At 34.0% G+C, this 20,996-nt stretch overlaps 1 protein-coding gene across 1 annotated transcript; it reads left to right on the forward strand.

The window, feature by feature from the left end:
- Positions 1-284: 284 nt before the first annotated feature.
- On the forward strand, positions 285-16,818 carry LOC306885079 (mothers against decapentaplegic homolog 4-like). Its single transcript, XM_079441413.1, has 11 exons — positions 285-524; positions 6,347-6,521; positions 6,672-6,695; positions 8,096-8,314; positions 8,395-8,601; positions 10,319-10,414; positions 10,511-10,564; positions 10,680-10,863; positions 12,744-12,912; positions 15,175-15,313; positions 16,343-16,818. Exons 1-11 carry the CDS (start codon positions 288-290, stop codon positions 16,552-16,554), a joined length of 1,716 nt encoding a protein of 571 aa, XP_079297539.1. The 5' UTR covers positions 285-287; the 3' UTR covers positions 16,555-16,818.
- The last annotated feature ends 4,178 nt before the right edge of the window (positions 16,819-20,996 follow it).

The raw sequence follows: 20,996 nt of genomic DNA on the forward strand, positions 1-20,996 counted from the left end.
TCTTGGATTTCATCAAAAATATCTTCATTTGTGTTCTGACGATGAACGAAGGTCTTACGGGGTTGGAACGACATGAGGGTGAATAATTAATGACAGAATTTTCATTTTTGGGTGAACTATTTTAGGAAACTGAGCATAATTATAACTATGATATATTGAGCGATTCTACCACTAATGTCCATGAAGCATTACTACGGCATTGCCGGTGTGTTGGCACACTTAATGCAGCGTGTAAGTGTCATGTGTTGATGCTGCTGTTCTGTTTTCCCATCTGTCAGAGCAGCAGGATGTCCGTGAACCCTCCCAACAGTAATGACGCCTGCCTCAGTATCGTGCACAGCCTCATGTGCCACAGGCAGGGCGGCGAAAACGAGGGATTCGCCAAGCGTGCCATCGAGAGCCTGGTCAAGAAACTGAAGGAGAAGAAGGACGAGCTGGACTCCCTCATCACCGCCATCACCACCAATGGAGTCCATCCCAGCAAGTGCGTGACCATCCAGAGGACGCTGGACGGACGCCTACAGGTGAAACACTCTACAGTAACTGACGTTCAACCAGTAACATACGCTTTAATGCAGTGAATTCCAGGAATGCCTCCAAATGTTAATCCTGAATGGACTGAATGGATGAGTCATGTCTTCAGTTGGCAGGTTTTTCTTGTCTGCTTTACTCAGTGTTAAATGGATTTCTCAGACAGGCTCTGAATTGTTGTTTTAGGTTGTCATTCTGTCAATGTGAAAGTTTGATTGGACATGACACAGCGGTAAAGGTGTTTAAAGGGTTTCATGGGACCTGTTTGGTGAGGATATGTCTTTGTCACAAAAAAACTAGCAATAGACTAGATTGGCCAAGTTGATTATTTGGTAGATATTGGCCATTTAGTGCTGTCAATGAACAATGCATACTTTCTTTTTTTTTTTTTTTTTTTTTTAAGAAAAAGCGTGATATAGCGTAAATATAGATGTGAATATGTAAAAGAGTAAATATAGCATAATAATAAATAAATAAATGGTTTCAAATTTTTAAGAAATCCAAAATGTTATGGAGCTAGCAATGTTTTGGTCATGATTCCGTTGTTTCATAAATTTTTGACAGCAGTTACAAATGAAACCCAAAACAAACTGAGTAAATATTGTGTAAAATAATTCCTTTAATTCCCACAAATTTAAAATTCACATCTTATTTAGGATCAATAAATTGTATATACACACACACACACACACACACCCCTTCTCCCAATTTTAAATATTAAAATTAGAATTTTTTTAAAAATATTTTTGAAAGAAGTCTCTCACCAAGGCTGCATTTATTTGATGATCATAAATTCAGTAAAGACAGCAATATTGTGAAATATTTTTACCATTTAAAATAAAAATTTTCTGTTTGCCTTTATATTTAAAAATATAATAGATTTTTTTTCATGCAAAGCTGAATTTTCAGCATCATTACTCCACTCTTCAGTGTCACACGATCTTCAGAAATCATTGTAATATGCTGATTTAATGCTCAAGAAACATGATTATGAACGCAACATTATAAATGCCTTTACTGTCGCTTTTGATTAAATTAATGCATCACTGTATTAATTAAAAAAATCTTACTGACCCCAAATTGTTTAATAAAACCACACATAGAACGTATACTGATGGCAAATAGTCCATAAGCAATGGAATAAGCAATGGAAGTGTAGTAATCACATGCAGTAAACATATTTTACCATATTTAAATCTATACCGCAGATTTTCCTTGAAAAACAGCCCAGAAAATACCGAAAGGTTTGTAGATTCTATCTAAGATCTGTAGATATCGGTTTTGGCATCGGCTGTTTTAAAACTCATATAAGTCAACCACTGTATAAACTTCCTTTCCCCAGTCTAGAATAACTTTGGAAAGTGTGTTTTCCTACATTGTTCACACAATTGTTTCCCCTAATCTATTTGTGAATCCTGCGATAAATAAAGCCAGACAATGTAAATAATCAAGGCATTGTCTGTTGAATAAACGTAGTGATTGGGTGTTGCTTTGAGGCTAATCGCATCCACACCACCCACATCTAAACATACGGCTTTCTTATGGGAGACGGATGCAGTCGCAGCTTCAGCCAGTGCTAATGCCTTCCTGCCTGTAGCATCGGTCTCCATGGATACTAGATGATTGACAGTAGCTACAAAGAGAGACATTCATCACAAGGCCTTTGACTGTAAACCTCAACAACCTCAAAGTAAAAGTGGTGGTTTATATGGAGAAGGACGGTGTCTGCGCAGTTTCCCCACCCTTCGGTATGGGCAGATTTAGAGGGAGGGGTGGAGGAGAGGCTGTGAAGCTTGTTTTGTCTAAAACACAGGAAAGGGGCTGGGTTAACTTAAGGCCGTCTATTTTTTCCTCTGTGTAGAAGGGCTGCTGGTAGATAGTCTGTGCTGTTCTTTACACACAAGATGTGATGATATCCAGGCAACACAAGGGGAAAAAGCCGTGTATGTGCAGTAATAGAGAATCTGGTGCAGTAAAGCCCAACTGCTGAGTGAAGACATAATGTGTCACCTCTATTGACCTTATCATAGACAGTGAGAGCATTGGGAAAAAAATAGGTTACTATTGTAAAATAGCTGTATGAAACACACACACACACTCCTCTGACTGCACAGATGTTATTATCTGTTTATCACCAATATTCTTATCACAAACATTATTATTGCACCAAGTATGTATCTTTATGATGTAATCTATAGTGATAAACTATATTACTTGGTATTATAATTAAAATTGTATAGATATATATATATATATATATATATATATATATATTAATTTATTTGTTTATTTATTTTTGTGTTTACTTAATTGCATTAAATGTGCACTTATAGTGTACTTCAAATCTTAAAAGTATGTTTAAAAATATGTACTTGCAGATCATATAAATTAATAAAAGGTTACAAAAGTGTACTCAAAGAGAGTTCACTTCCATGACTTCTATGGCAAATTAAAATGGACTTTCAAGTACATTTTAAATCATTATGTTTTAATAATTTTTTATCGTGCTTTAAAGAAATACATTTATTTTGATGTATTGGCTAACATACTAAAGCACATGTAAAGCACATGATTATAATTTTAACTAGTGCTGTCAAGCGATTAATCGCATCCAAAATAAAAGTTTTTGTTTACATAATATATGAGTGTGTACTGTGTATATTTGTTATGTGTATATAAAGACACACACACACACATACAGCATGTATTTTGAAAATATTTACATGTACATATTTATATAAATTATATAATATATAAATATATTTAATATATAAACATAACCTATTTTTCTTAAATATATGCATGCATGTGTGTGTATTTATATATGCATAATAAATATACACAGTACACATATATTATGTAAACAAAAACTTTTATTTTGGATGCGATTAATCACGATTAATCATTTGACAGCACTAATTTTAACTGTAGTGTTTTATTCAACATTTCAGTTAATGCAAATATATTTGTTAATATATAAAGATTAAATGCACATTAATATATTTAATATTTAATGTTAATATAATGTTGCAACTTCATCATTACAAATGTGCAATTACAAATATATTTAAATACGTGACGTACAAGATTCAATAGCAATTACATTAAATTATATTTTAGTTTATTATTATAAATTATATTTTAAATGTCATATTTTACATTATATTATAAATGTTTGTTAGTGCATTCAGCAGTACATTTTAACCATATTTCAAAGACAAGAAGTAATTATGAAATTATATATAAAGATGTACTTAAAGGAACACCACTTTTTTTAAGAAATCGGCTCATTTTCCAACTCCCCTGGAGTTAAACAGTTGAGTTTTACCGTTTTTCAATCCATTCAGCCGATCTCCGGGTCTGGCGGTGGCACCTTTAGCTTCGCATAGATCATTGAATCAGATTAGCATCTCGCTCAAAAATGACCAAAGAGTTTAGATAATTTTCCTATTTAAAACTTGACTCTTCCGTAGTTACGTCGTGTACTAAGACCACTACTTTCAGGCGCTGCGTAATATCACTGTGCCTGCTGCACCCATGGTGGCCTTAACTACTATGTACTTACATTTAATTTAATCATTTGATACAATGCACTTATTGTGTACAGACATGTTTTTACATTTGAATGTTACCCTACCTCTACTTCTTAAACCTAACCAAACCACCAAACCTGTGCCTAACTGTATCCCAACGTGTTTTGCAATTCAACATGAACACAAAAAGTACAGTGTGCCTAACAATTAATTTATTATTATTATTATTAAGTACATACTTGTATTTAAAGACACCTATATGAAAAAAGTGCTACCTACTATATTATTTTACATTACAGTGTGCTTGTTTTTCACTAGTGGCTGTCATAAAACTCAAGGTCATGTTTTACACTTTTTTTTTTTACCATATTTAACAACTCTTTCTGGTTTGGATGTTGATATCCATCAAGATAATTCATGCTATTAAATGGGAATGAAAAATATTACTACGTAAACATAATTTAGTGATATTTAGAAATAAACATAAGAAATCTCACAAGTTGATCTTCAATATTGTGGATTTTACCCCCAATTGCAATTTTAAGCGTTTTGTAAAGCAACAACATCCCAAAACCTCAGTAAAATCACTAGCACATGGTTATTGCGTTAGTAGATGTTTGGTGGTATTATTCATCAAAACATGTTCACCAATGTTTGTCAGATGTGTTTCAATATGTAGGTTTTGTGAAGACAAACAAGTTGACTTTTCAAGTTTTAATGTAATTTTTAATAATGAATAACATTAGCATTTTTGTATATAATGTAATGTCTAATTTTAATGTATAATGTAATGGAGATGCCCACCTGGTGTAAGTAAGCTTTAGTGACCTGCGAGACTCTATTGTCCGCTCTGGGGTTTGAACCCTGGCCCTTTTAGTGAGCAGCCCCATCACATTTGTGTCTGTTTCAGTCCGTCTGCCAAAATGGCACTGACAGCTGGATTTATCCCTCTGCTCCGCTCTCTCTTGTATCATGCTGCTAGCGCACAACTGTAGCGTCATGCCTCTAGTGTTAATCTACAGAGGATTATCATATCACACACACGTCCTCCTGCTGCCCCGCTACACTCAAACACTCACGGGCAGCTGTGATACACTCTCAAAACTCAACACATGACCTTACGCTCAGTGTGCTTTCAGGATCATGTGACACTCTTTTGTCATACTACTGCGTTCCTGTCACTTATGTGCTTTGTTCAAACATTTTGGTGACTTTAGCGGAAGTTTGAGTTGTGTTTGTCAGAGTGGCGTTGCATTTGGACATGTGATCCAATGCCATATCACTCATATGGGCAACATGAGTTTGTTCAGTTCCTGATCTTGGTTCCCATCTTTCAATAATAGACATGCAGGCCACAAGTAAAATTTAAAACAATGCCTTTGCTGAAGAGTGTGAGGAATCGATAGTTAACTAAAATTAATTACATTACATAAAATTTAAATTTTTATGTTTTACAAATTGGGATTTTAAAATCACATGTATCTCACACAGTTAAAATATGCTAATATGTATAAAAAAAATAAAAATGCATCATTATAATACATTAAATGCAATATTATTGTTAACTAAAGCTGAAACTAGCTTTGAAATGTAGCTTTGAACGTTATTGAAATAAGGCTTAAATAAAATAAAATATAAATATTAGATGGAAAAATAAAAAAGTAATAACTGAAATTCATTAATATAAATATATACATTTGTTAATATAATGTATAATACATTAAAAAAACTGAATAATAATAAATTAAATATGCTATATTTAAAAAGCCCATAAAATTCATAAAACTTAAGTCAAATTTAAAATGAAAACTGAAAATATAAATGCTATATTTTATTGTAGTTTACTATAATTTACTAAACTATAATTAGTTAGTAAATAATATTAAAATAACACTCTAGTGATGATCACATAATTTAGTAATAGATTAACATTGCTAGTATTTGATAAGGTTTAATGATTATGAAAATAATCAAATGAAACCAAATCATGACCTGAAATCATGTTTCAGATATCATGGTGTATGGCTGCATCATTTCGACAATAATTTAGAAAATTGAATTGTGTTTAATTGTGTGAAATATTTAAACCACTAATACAAGTTGTATATTAATGCTTGGAACATTCAAAGTTTTAACTGGTTTGAAAAAGTTCCCATGACTGGTTAATATCTACATTATTATTGCTGTACTTCAGAGATTCTTTTTCCTTCAGTATTATTGTACTATGTTGTAATCCTCATTAACTCTTCCTTTTCTTTTTTCCTCATGTTTTCTTTCTGTAGGTTGCCGGTCGTAAAGGTTTTCCTCATGTAATCTACGCGCGGTTGTGGCGCTGGCCTGACCTGCACAAGAACGAGCTGAAGCATGTGAAATTCTGCCAGTACGCATTTGACCTCAAATATGATAATGTCTGTGTCAACCCTTACCATTACGAGAGAGTGGTGTCACCAGGCATCGGTGAGTCTGCGGTCCTTTCATTCATCACCATGAGCTAAGAGATTACTGAGCTGTGGGCAGCACTTCCTGAGTCTGCACAAATGCTTTTCTATCAGTGCAGGAAAACATATTGTAATAAGTTTTTTTTATTTTTTTCCCTTTCATCTCAAGTTGGTCTCAGTCTTCAAAACACAGGTAAGTTCTGCAATAATCAGTGTTGGGAAGTAACTAGTTACATGTAACAGAATTATGTAATTTAATTACAAAATAAATGTAATAGTAATCAGTTACAGTTACTGAGAAAAAGAATGTAATTAAATTACAGTTACTTCTGAAAATGTTAACGATTGCAAAGGGGGTTACATCTGAATTTTTTTTCACACACATACAGATTTGATTGATTTCTTTCCCAAAATGCACTGACTGCTCTAAAATATGAGACGACAATATTTCAGGAGTTTAGGACACAGAATAGGACACATGCTGATTCGATAACTGTTTTATGTATATGCTTTATTTTTTAAGATTAACTGCTTTTTTCCAGGGCATTGTTAGATACCAGTGTTTCCTGTCATAGCTGTGCAAAAATTTGATTTCAAAAACAGTATCATGGCTATTACACTACTACTTTCTGATTTCAAATCTGTATTTAACCGCAGAATGATCTCAAAGTAAAAAGAGGTGCTAAAGTCTGATTTTGTGGTGGCTGTGCTTTAAAATTCAATGATTATAATCTTAATTCAAGTGTTGAAGGATTTTGAAAGTCTGACAGTCAGGTTAACCCTGCCTGCTTTAAATGCTGATGTGATTTATAGTTGAAAACATTAGAAATTTAGAAGAGTAATTAAAAAGTAATCAAATGTAATCTGTTACATTACTTTAATAAAGTAATTGAAATAGTTACACTACTTATTACATTTTAAATAGGGTAACTTGTAATCTGTAACCTATTACATTTCCAAAGTAACCTATATACTGTGTATATGTGTGTGTATATATATATATATAGATTATATATATATATGGTCCAAATGTTTAGAATAATTAAGATTTTTTTGTTTTTTTTTAAAGAAGTCTCTTATGTATGTTATAAAAGTAATATTGTAGAATATTATTACAATTTCAAATAACCGTTTTTCTATTTGAATATATTTTAAAATGTAATGTATTTCTGTAATGCAAAGTTAATAAAATCCTTCAGAAATCATTCTAATGTGCTGATTTGCTGTTCAAGAAACAGGATTAAAAATGTAATTATATCAGACTTTTAACTTTTTAAAAACATTTTATTACATTAAATTAATAAATCAAATGATAAATTCTAGAATTTCTGAAATTTATATATTTTTAAATATAAATGTATTTATTGAATTTGAAATGAATGAACAGATAAAGTTACGAAACTATGAAATATTGAATGATGTGTTATTTTAAGTTTTTCTACAAAAAATGACATGCCGTTCCACACAGGTTCAAAAAAAGATTCACTGATTCGATTAAGTCCCAAATAAATCTGAGAATTTTTTTTTTTTTTTATGAACTAAAATAAATAAAATAGTAAAATAAATGAAATTTGTCCTCTGGCTGGTATGTAGGTCCCACTGGCAGACTAATAAAGGAAGAGTACAGCCATGACTGCATTCAGATGGACATTCCCCCAGGCCTGCCTCCTCAGCAGGACCACCAGGGGGTGATGAAACTCCCTCCTCCGGACCACTACGGCCAGCCACTGCCTCCTCTACAGCTGCCTTCAGAACCCAGCCGCGCGCCCCCTCCGGTCACCCTTTACTCCAACATGCCCCTCTCCCCCACCGGTAAGCGCTGACCGCTGGCCACACCGGACTCACAGTTGTTGTAATCACAGTGTTATCTTCCAAACTCTCATGTGTTTCAGCTTCTGGCTCTATGATGCCGATGCAGGGAGGTCACGGTGAAGGCTTACTTCAGATTGCGTCTCCTCAGGGTCAAGTCATGACCCCTACACCTCCCCCCTCCACCCCCACACATGGACCCCCACAGACCCCCGTCCCACCCCAGCCTCCACCCAACCAGAACGGCTACAACAGCTCCAAACACTCCCAGACGCAAAGCTCCTTTCACAGTGAGTATCACACCACGTCCTAATCAATCACAACGCGACTAGTAATAATCCTGTTTGTGTTAATTTGAGTTTTTGACCAGTGTTACAAATACCACATAATCATTTCGAACAAAATCTTGCCAAAACGAAGTTCGTTTTGTGTTCGTTTGGGAGTTCGAAATGGCTTGCCAAAGCGAACTTTCCAGAAAAGTTAATTCCAGCTGCAAAACACCTTTGTTCTACCATTGGTCCGTGACGATTACCTCATAGGAGGTGTGCGCTGAGGCCCCGCCTTCTTTCACGTGGAACTCTTCTCTGGGTTAATTTTTCATCTGTCAAGTCCTTGGAGGTGAGATGTCCGCGGGTGAAAACATGAACACCGTGGAGAGCCACTTTATAGCCTAAAAGAAAATAAAGTTGTGCTTCTGATGAAATGAGACACTGACGCTGTTTTTCATGTTTAATACTGCCGATTGCTTTTAAGCAATCTATTGAATAAAGTGCCATGTAAATACACGTGACGTGACTTCACAGGAATGATATTTAAAGAGCTCGTGCAAACATACCCATGTTGCTATGATCAGATGCTTTTTAAAAAGAAATGCTTTCTGTTTTCTCCATTTTTGTTGTGTTTATTTTGTTACTGAGAGGAAAGCGCGCAGCACATATTTACTTTTAAACGTTGCTTTCAGTAGAGTGGGTGGCGTCGGGATGTTCGCTAACAGTATACCACTGCACACATATTTCGAACTTTGTTTTACCCCTAAACGAAGAACGAAAAGCAACTTTGTTTTGAGTATATCGGGGCCTTAAGCCAAACCCTAATCCATGTAATAAATAAAAATTACTCAGTACTTAAATGTATAATTACACTGTAACAAGAACACCTTAAAATAAAATGTAACCTGAATTTGCATTTTAAGTAAGCCGGTCTGCTGTTTGTTCAGACCAATGTGAAAATCAACCTATATGCAGCCAACACACCGTTATAAATGTGAACCGGTGGATCGACAAGAAGCTAATGCTAAAGCATTATAAAAATGCTTTTAGCTTTTTACAGTTTAATGTGTTACCATAGACATTGCCCTACAGTGATCACATGGTATTAGTTTTATTTGTGCAGGTCTTATAAAGGTTTTAAAAAGTTTGTAGTTTGATTTTGAAAATCCTGCAGATACCTTGTAGTAATAATTTAAATATTATTTTTTTACTATTATATTATTTAATAAATAAAACCTGTTTCTATCAATTATTATTATTATTGTTTTAGTATTTGTATCTGTTATTAAAGTTATTTATATTCTTTATAACCTTTTTATTTTTACATTTTCATTTACATGTTTTATTTAAAATTTTGTTTACATTTTAGTAATTGTTTTATTATTATTACTTTTTAAATATTTTTCTTTATCTTTAAATTTTTATTTTGTTTTAGTTGTAATGTTAGTAATTTGTGTTTTAAGTTGAAGTTTTTCATCTAACATTTATGATTTTATTTCAGCTTTATTTCAATTAATGAAACCTTTTAGTGAAATTGTAGTATTAGTTAATAACAACGTCTTGGTTTCTGTTTCTGTAACCCCGCCCACAGTGAATATACAGTTTATATCAAACATCACATATATTGGCCGTGGTTTTGGCATGCGCTTTTCTCTATCAGTGTAGACAGGTAAAATACCGTGTCATCCCATGATCTTTTCACTGCTTCATATACTTTCTAATCTCTAAACTGCTGCAGCAACCTGGACAGGCAGCAGCACAGCCTCCTACACTCCTGTAGGACCCCAGCAAAACGGACGTGGCCACCAGCCTCCTCTCCACCACCCACACTTCTGTACGCTTGCCTTAAACATTGCTAACAACATGAATGCAAATATACCATTATATGTAATAGAACTGAATTAATCCATTATTATTTCTTTTTTATCAGGGTCTCAACATCACAGTTCAGCGTCGTTCCCCCCTCCAGTCTCCAACCATCCAGGTTTATACTTAATATCATCTCCACTAAAACACATAATACAAAACTTTCAAATAGTCTGAGATTCATACTTCTTTTCAGCAAGGACACATTAAATTGATCAAAAGTGCATCTACAGGTCCTGAGTTTTGGTGCTCCATCTCCTACTTCGAGATGGATGTGCAGGTGGGGGAGATGTTTAAAGTGCTGTCCAGCTGTCCGGTGGTGACGATTGACGGGTATGTGGACCCCTCAGGAGGCGACCGTTTCTGCCTGGGTCAGCTCAGTAATGTGCACCGCACAGACGCCAGTGAGCGCGCCAGGTATGTGTCACACAACTGTTCCAGCCAGTAAACATCTCAGTGTGCTTATTAGAGCTCATTCATATACTGAATATTTATGATTTACTCAGTGTTGTTTTGTTGCTGATGTAAAACCAACATTGTGAATATGACGAGGATTTTAATGTCCTTTTTATTTAGCTATTAAGCTTTAAAGACCAATGCCAGTAGACTTGTTCCATATTTATTCTTTTATCACAACTTGAATGAAATTACACTTTTAATGGCATCAAACAAAGAAAGAAAGGTAGAGATGCAGACAGTTTCAAGCTATTGAAGAAAGACTAGGAGGGGAATCAACAAAATATTCAAAATATGCAATTCATGACTTTTTAGCTACAGTTCCCTGCACTGTGGTGTTAATGTTAAAGATGTGAATTCAATGTTATTTTAATATTACTTATATACAGATATAGTATTTATTAATTTAATAAAAATAAATACAATTATTTAGTGCTGTCAAACGATAAAAGTTTTTGTTTACATAATATATGCGTGTATACTGTGTTTATTAATTATGTATATATAAATACACACATGCATGTATACATTTAAGAAAAATATTTTATGTTTATATATTAAATATACTTAGAATATAAAATATAAGAATATAAATGTATATACATGTAAATATTTTCAAAATGCGTGCATGTGTTTGTATTTAAACAAACTTTTATTTTGGATGCAATTAATCGTTTGACAGCACTAAATTATATATACTATTATTTATATATATATATTTAAGTTTATATAAAGAATTAAACAATTATATTAATTAAAATAATTTAAAATAAAATAATTTACATTTATTTTAATTTACGTTTTAATCATTTTATGTGCTTGTCATTTTTATTAGTTTTTGTTATTTTAATTATTTCTATTTAACTTTTCAGATTTAGTTTAACATTTCAGTTTTAGTCATTTATTTATTTAATCTTTTAGTAACTTATTTATTAATTTATTATTAAGTTTTTTAAGATTAATTTTATATATATATATATACACACACACACACATCTATCTATCTATCTATCTATCTATCTATCTATCTATCTATCTATCTATCTATCTATCTATCTATCTATCTATCTATAGTCTGACTATTTCTATCTATCTGTCTGTCTGTCTGTCTGTCTGTCTGTCTGTCTGTCTGTCTGTGTATCTGTCTGTCTATCTATCTATCTATCTATCTATCTGTCTGTCTGTCTGTCTGTCTGTCTGTCTGTCTGTCTGTCTGTCTGTCTGTCTGTCTGTCTGTCTGTCTGTCTGTCTGTGTATCTGTCTGTCTATCTATCTATCTATCTGTCTGTCTGTCTGTCTGTCTGTGTATCTGTCTGTCTATCTATCTATCTATCTATCTATCTATCTATCTATCTATCTATCTATCTATCTGTCTGTCTGTCTGTCTGTCTGTCTGTCTGTCTGTCTGTCTGTCTGTCTGTCTGTCTGTCTGTCTGTCTGTCTGTCTGTCTGTCTGCGATGATGAAAATCATCAAAAGGCTGAAAAATATAAAACTATATTGTCCAGACAAAATGGCTGTATGTGATATGTGTTTATTTGTGTATAGATGAATTTCACAGGTTTTATGTTTGCCTTAACACACGTCTCAAAAACGTCTCACTGTGCCAGATTGACACTGTGATGAACAATAATAAACAAACAGATTATGCGAGAATAACAGCCGGGAAATACTGGCTTTAACAAACTGATGAAATAAAATGTAAGCATATCGACAGAGGCACATCTGGTTTTGGTTATGAGACTCGATGGCATGTGTTTATTTGTGTTAAGTAACTATGTGATGGAAGCTAAAATGTTGTAAAGGCAGTGCTGTTTCAGTGTCTTGTCTCTCTGTCTGCAGATTGCACATAGGTAAAGGAGTGCAGCTAGAGTGCCGCGGCGAGGGCGATGTGTGGATGCGCTGCATGAGCGATCATGCTGTCTTTGTGCAGAGTTACTACCTGGACAGAGAAGCGGGTCGGGCGCCAGGAGATGCAGTGCACAAAATATACCCAGGGGCCTACATCAAGGTAAAAGATACCAGCTTCGCCTGGAACCCATGAAAACTGTGGATGTCAAAGGGGGTCATCATATTTTTAAAATTATTTATGGGAGGAAATAGTGCAATGTTAATAGTGCCAGTCAAATAGCATTGACTTTTGTAGAAAACTAGATTGTGGGTGAGTAGGAATTAGATGCAAGTTTTTAGCTTTGAATTTTTGTATTGTATATTTTATCGTGTATTATCTACATTTTACTTGTTGACTACAAAATAAATAAAAAAATCACAGAAAAGACTACATAGATTAAACAAATGACAAAATACAACAATTAAAATATAAATCACTTTTCAAATTAATAAATATATTTAATTTATAGTTTATAGTAATTTATTGTCTCAGTCATTCTTTAGAAGTGGGACAAAACAGGGTGCAAAATTGAAAAAAATAAAACTTTGTACTCATAAGATATATAAATGTAGTTTCATTTGTCTATGTACTAAGCTACTGAGCTATGCTTTGATGCAACCTCCCAACTTTTCTCTTTTTTAAACAAAATGTGCTTTTTTTACCTTGGACTGTGTAATATAATTTCAACTTTATCTTTAACAGCATTCAAGCTGTTTTTAACATTTCAAAACACTTTCTCATGTTAGCAAACAGATTACACTTTCACATGCGACCAACAATTCCACAACAAATATAAAATATCATAATGAAATATTATCAAAATAGTCATCTGACGGTGGTGATGAAAACCTGAATTTGTAGTATTTTTAACTATCAAATACATTGAATCAAACAATTACTGTGTTAAACCACAACAGGCAGTGAGTATGTTATTGTTTATAAAGCTTTTATTCAAGAGTCACATTTAAGTATTTTGATATATTATTGGAACACATCTTGATGTGGTGACATCTGACGGTGTTGACACTTTCACAAAACAAATGGAGTTCATGTAATAGCCATTTAATTTGTTCTGTTGATGCTAGATGCTAATGGAACCTGCTTCAGGAGAATAAAATGATCTAAATATTTCAAATAATTTCCTCAGAAATTGGAAGATGGTGTTGACGTATCATGGTTGTGACACATGAAATATTAACATTAGGATTTAAAATATTCTAAAACTATAAAACTGACCAGAGTCTGTCTGACAGTGATGTAGTCTGCAGAGGAGGACTGTGGCAAGGGGTCCTTTAGAGTGACGGCTGCCCCTGATATTCCCTGATTTTATTACATTTGAATGAATGTCTGACGGTGTTGACAAAAAGTGGGGACAAAACTTTAAAACCTTATGAAACATGCATGTGTCACTGAAAAACAACCTTGCGTTGATATGAGATATTATTAAGTGTTGGTTTTGATAAAACAAGCTCTTTTTTTATCGTTAAAAACATTTTTATCCATTTTATAGTATATGAATGATTGAACCCTTCTCTGTGGACACACTGTTTTAGATGTAGTGAGAAGACAATAAGTGTCATAGATTTCACATAATAATGATAAAATTAAATTGAAGGGGGTAATTGTGTTAAATAGATTCTATGATCAATCCCCATAACATTTACAATTGAAAATATTTTACATTTTTGAACCTGATAGCAGTTACAATTGCTGGACATGTTTTGTCCCATGTTTCAAGAATGACTGGTCTAATTTGTATTTAATCTTTGAAATACTGCTTTTTTGTAGTTAAAATGTAACGCTTCAAAATTCAAAATGTAAATAAATCACTTTTCATGATTTAAATGAATTTTTATATAAATAAATATATGGTTGAAAATTTGTATATAAATTAAATAAATTAATGGATGAATTTAGACCAGCTGCTTATGTAATTTATTTAATAAAACAAAATTTTTGTGAATTCGAATTGTTGTTTTTGTGTAGATAAAATGTAGTTACATGTAACAATAAAAAAAAAATCCAAACTAAATAAAATATTAAAAAATGTAAATAAATATCAGATAAATTTAGAGATTTTTGAAAATATGATTTTTGGGTATGTTTTCATAGTACATGGTAGTGCAATTATGCTGTTATTATTATTACATCTTAAAAAAATCAAGGAAAATGGGCAGTGAATACCTTTGTGCACTTGAGAGCTCTGTATGTATTTTTGCTTCCTGTCACATTAGATTTGCTTGATCCAGAGCTTGACTTTTTTTTTTAAGCCTGTCCAAATGACTTCTCGTCAGCCGTTGTTTCAGGACACAGCAGCGAGGTCTCTGTATGTCATTGCTGTGCTGATAGCAGAAGTGTGAGTGTGTTGTTTGGTGTCTGCAGGTCTTTGACCTCAGGCAGTGCCACAGGCAGATGCAGCAGCAGGCGGCCACGGCGCAGGCGGCGGCGGCAGCACAGGCCGCGGCGGTGGCAGGGAATATTCCAGGACCAGGGAGTGTTGGTGGAATCGCTCCTGCAGTCAGTGAGTGTCTGCCTCATTCACCGTCAAGTCAAAATGAGGGTTTTGGGACTTTAACTCTGTGGCAATGTACACACTGCAGCTAAATTTGATTGTCAATTCACCTTTAATCCTTAATCCTGTTCTGTAAACACACAGTTTAGTCATTTATGGCAATGACAAGCACGTTCTACAACTGAACTGACTCCTGAAAAATGCAGGTGACAACCGCATTTAGAGAAATTCTAGGCAGTGTGTACAGAACCGAACTGAACAACTAGTTGTTAATTGAAAATTTTAATGCATTATGTCTTTCTGTGTGTGTGGTGGTATGTTTTGAGTCATTAGTGTTGCCAGATCTTCCTAGAGCTAAGAAACTCATGATGAACTTAAATCCAAACGCATTATCTTGGAAATATACCACATGCCAAAATATAACGACCTGCACAAACTCCATAAACTGGATCAGATTATAAACTGAGCAAAAACAACAATCCTAAAGATGCTTAAAAAGCATCGCTTATAATAAGTGGACATGGCAACCCTTCAGGAGCGTGCTCTGTGAAGCAGCTTTTCAAACATAAACCAAACACAATGGCTCTGCTCACAGTGGTTTAGTCAAAATCACGTTCATAAGTCATTGGTTGCTGCAATATTACTTTAGTTACAATTTTAATTTAAAAAAATACGTTTACTGTTGAGAAAATATGCTGTACAATTAATTTATATATAAAATAAATATTTTACAAAATATTTTGGAATCCTAAACGGCTATAAAATCAAAGCCATATGTCTAAATAAATTATGTTCCAAATTTGAAGATATTAAGCATTTTCCTGTAACAAATTAGTCAATTTCTCACAATATTATGTCTGTCACAAAATAACCACAAAATATGGAACCTTGAGACTCAGACCTTTTCCAACAATGTGTTTTGTCAAGATTAGAACAAAAAAAATTGAGTAAAATGACATCATCTAAACATTTATCATATAAACGTAATAGATTTTTTAGTCATTACTGTAGCTTGACTTTGGGAATGTTTGTTTGCAGGCCTCTCGGCAGCAGCAGGGATTGGTGTGGATGATCTCCGGAGGCTGTGCATCCTGCGCCTGAGCTTCGTGAAGGGCTGGGGTCCTGACTACCCCCGGCAGAGCATCAAGCACACCCCCTGCTGGGTGGAGGTGCATTTGCACCGGGCGCTGCAGCTGCTGGACGAGGTGCTGCACACTATGCCACTGGCAGACCCTGGACCGGCTAACTGAGAGCGAACAATACACAGCAAACACTCACTACACAGATACTGGACACACTACAGTAAGCGTGCGAAGAGCATTACGTGCTACAGTGTGCTTCGCACTTTTATCAGTCATTAGAATACCAATGAAAACACCACAGAAATTCACTATTCTAAAATTCATGTTTTGGAAAGATATTTCAGTGCATTTTATTGTTCTATAGTGAAATGTTGCATTTCTTTTTGGGTTAATCTCACAGAAACATGTCTAGGTCATATTTCGCTGTAATATAAAAAAATATATATTTGCATAAAGACAATGCAGACTGGTTTTAGGATTTTTTTTTTTTTTGCATTATGACTAGGGTTGCAAAGGGGTGGAAAATTTCTGGAAACTTCCAAAAAATGGAAAATTCACAAAATTTCCAAAAGATTCTATAAAGTTTCTGGAAATTTACTGGACATTTTCTGTCCCTTTGCAGCCCTAGTTATGACAGTATTTTTAAATTAATTAAGCATATTTTCCTGCCAAATTCTGAATCATTCCTGACAAAATAATTGAAATGTTTCCAATTGTTTTGAGGTTGTTTCTTATCAGATTACTGTATATTTTTTATTTAAAACGATTTGTTTTATTTCTTTTAAATATTTAAAAGAATAATTGTTATATACAGTATATTTATATAAGAAGAATAATGAATAAAAAATAGATGAAAAATAATGTTAAATATATTATCTATAATTTTTTAAAAATATTATTTCAATGAGATGATTGATTATTATGAAAATAATCTTTTTTTTTTGCATTTTCTTTATACAGAATATCGTTTCCTATTTCTTTTTCTTTGTTTTTATGGTGAAATACGACCTTGACATGTTCTTGATGGGATTTGTGAGACTCATCCATTCAAATTAGATGTATATACCTTAGCGCTATAGGTCTACTAATAAATGCAAGTTTACACAGGGTTGATTACAGATTAAGTTCAGGGAAATAGCTTTATTGTTCATATGCCTTTCTAGCTTTGCACATCATGCAGTTATATTAAGAATTTTAGAGCCTAATAGTTTTGCAATACTGGTAGAAAAAGCTTAAAATCTGTCCTTGCAAGAATTTAATTAATGGGTCAGTGTCTGAACATGAAACAAAAGGCAAAAATAACTGCCGCTTTTGCAATGGCCTTGGTTCCAGAAGTATTTTTCCATTCATTCACTCCATGAGACTACAAGATGAACATTACAAAACATATGCATTTTGAATTTAAATGAGTTTGTATACTATATATTTGAAGTGTATTGCAGAATATTTCTTCAAATATTGGGTAGTGAGATTGACTCGAATCTCTGTGGAGAAAATGAATGGTATTTTAACTTTTGGAGCCATACGGTTGTGCTCTATTACACTCTGGTATCACACATACACACAACACGGTCAAAGACGACACCAGTGAGGAAGAGACTTTTCGACCTCCAATCAGCATAAACTCAGAATATCTCGAGATCCACGGGTTTGGTAGCACTAAATGCCTCAGAGCAAATCGCTATATTGCCGCTGGTCACTTCAGGAAGCGTTGGAAAGGACCAGCTGATGTAGATCCAAACCAGCCTCTGAGAGACAAACCGAACCAGACAGATAACAGGACAAACTGTCAAAACAAAATGCTCATCATCTCTGTGCTTGTGCTGTGCTCCTTTACATGTGGACCTCAACTCAGCTATGACGCGGCTTACTATCCAGGCATCTTATTGGTTAGACTTGCAATAGCCTTCCAGCTCCTTTATTTTCATACCAAAAAAAAGACGAAAAAAATTGTTCAGCTTTAAAATGGTGGTATTAGTATTGTGACGCAGTTCGGTGTTTGTAACCAAATCATTTGCCATGTGGTGTAAGTCACCAAAGCCAGATTACCTCATGATAATCAAGCATGAACCCAGTGGATTTTTCTTTATGCCAAAATGTGTCTGGAATCTTCTACTTTCTGGACGTCATGCTCACCTCATACTTTAACCAAATCAAAACAGGGCGTGTCTTGAACCGACTGTAGAGCCTTGATGCACCGACTGACCGATTTCAAACAACGGGTTTTTGCCAACACCAGTTACTCAGCTTTAGCATTTATCTCACCCAGAAACTCATGTCTGGATTGTGACCAAAATTCAGCCCTATACCACTATAACCTTTTGCAAACGGGTAGAACATCTAAACTTCAAACTTCGAGCAATGAACATTATTGTTTTGCTGACTTCCCAAATTGAAATGTCTATATTTCACTGTACACTTACAGTAAATTATGCATTTATTGAAAAGACCCTTCATTTTGGTTTAAGATGTACATCCAGTACAAATGCAAATAGTAACTGAAATCTAATAATAAAAGTGGAACCTCATTATAGAACGTTAAAGTCAACATGATCAAGATTCATCCTGTTTCCTTAAACACGTGTTCCTGATCTTATCTTCTTGACACCACAGGAATAAATGACATTTTCAAATATATTTCAATAGAAAACACTTATTTTAGATTGTAATTTTTTTTTTATTATTTTTGTTTTTACAGAGCCCCAGGAGACGTGGGAATGGAAGAAAATATGAGATGGGAGGAAAAATTATATTTAGTAAAGTTATAAAAATTGTATTTTAATTTTATATTATAGTATTGGATTCCACCAAGAAACCTTGCATTCTCTCGCAAATATTTGTGATCTTGTAAAATATTTGCGATCTCTTGCACAACATTTGCCATCTCTTGGAAAATATTTGCGCTTTCGTAAAACAAAAAGGCAATTTCTCTCAAAAACATTTGCGAGGTCACACAACATTTTCTGTCTCTTGTAAAACGTGCAGTCTCTCACAAAATATTTGCAATCTCTCGTAAAACAATTGCAGTTTTTCGCAAAAATGTGCATTCTTGTAAAACATTTGCGATACCGCACAATATTTGCCATCTCTCGCAAAATGTGCAATCTCTTGCAAAATATTTGTGATTTCTTGCAAACATTTGCCATCTCTTGGAACATATTTGCAAAAAATTGTGATTCCTCACAATAATTTGCAATCTCGTAAAACATTTGCGAGGTCACACATAATTTGCTGTCTCTTGTAAAACGTGCAATCTCTCACAAAATATTTGCGAACTCTGGCAAAACAATTGCAGTTTCTCGCAAAAATGTGCGTTCTTGTAAAACATTTGCTCGCGCGAAATATCTCACAACATTTGTCATCTTGGAAAATATTTGCAATCTCTTGTAAAAAAATAAAATAAAATTGTGATCTCTTGCAAAACCATTTTTTCGTAAAATGCGCAATCTCTCGCAAAATATTTGCGATTTCTTGCAAACATTTGCCATCTCTTGGAAAATATTTGCGATCTCTTACAACAAAAATTGTGATTTCTTGTAAAAAAAAATATGCAATCTCGTAAAACATTTGCGAGGTCACATAACATTTGCCATCCCTCGTTAAATGTAAAATCTCTCACAAAACAATTGCGATCTCTTGTAAAACAATGGCAATGTTGCACAATATTTGCCAATTCTCATAAAACGTGAAATCTTTTACAAAAAATATTTGTGATCTTGTAAAACGTGTGATTTTCTTCGGAACGTTTGCAATATCTTGCACAACATCTCGTAAAATATTTGCAATCTCTCATAAAACAATTACGATTTCTCATTAAACATTTCTGTGCTCTCACAAAAGTATCGTGTTCCGCTGAGAAACTTTGCATTCTAACGCAAAACAATCGCATTATCTTGCAGCAGTATTGCATTCCCCAAAAAAGCTTTGATCACTTGCAAAACATTTGCAGAAATTTAGCGAGAGAATGCAAAAGCATTGAAATACAATTTTTCCTCCCATTAGCATGTCCCTTTAGGGCCTAGGTGCTTCATTAGGTTACATTACAGGAGTAAATGCTTTGCAAATGGCATTTCATGTTGACTTTAATCAGTGCTTTAAAAGTGTTATCTGTGATTAGTCACAACTTAAAAGAAACTATTTAGTAGAAGATCGTATGATGTTCTGCGTTCCCAGTATTGTTTCCATTGTAGTAATCTTTGTGCTTTTCCTTTGTGCTCCTTTGTTCATGGATAGATTCTGCGATTTACTAAAAAGCCCTTCCCAGTGATTCTCACCTTGATTATGAACATCGCAAACCTTCTATTGGTCTGAAATGCTCCAGTAGTTTTAAGCAATGAAGTACGTCAGGGATGTTTTAGTCGTCTTACAGTCATCGAGTGTTTTCGGGTTTCGTTTGGACCCCACATGACGTTTGTAAATTGGGCGATGCAAAAGATGCAAACTCTTCATCTGCAGGGTTGTTCACATCGGCTCAGGTCACGTAGAGAATTATGAGCCTTTCGGGAATTTATTGTAAAGCATAATGCCTTGTTTTATTTTTTTCGTTGCCGTCGGTTGCTATAAAACATTCAATTTAGATGTCAGGTATGCTCATTGTTTCGATGAGTGCC

This window comes from Barbus barbus (assembly GCF_936440315.1).
Source record: "Barbus barbus genome assembly, chromosome: 19".
Classification (NCBI taxonomy): Eukaryota; Metazoa; Chordata; class Actinopteri; order Cypriniformes; family Cyprinidae; genus Barbus; species Barbus barbus.

Excerpts from the sequence above, each read along its gene's own strand:
- LOC306885079 (XM_079441413.1), top strand. The coding sequence starts at position 288 with ATGTCCGTGAACCCTCCCAACAGTAATGACGCCTGCCTCAGTATCGTG. Across the intron at positions 8,602-10,318 it reads GACGCAAAGCTCCTTTCACA|CAACCTGGACAGGCAGCAGC; the intron begins GTGAGTATCACA and ends AAACTGCTGCAG. Across the intron at positions 10,864-12,743 it reads GACGCCAGTGAGCGCGCCAG|ATTGCACATAGGTAAAGGAG; the intron begins GTATGTGTCACA and ends CTCTGTCTGCAG.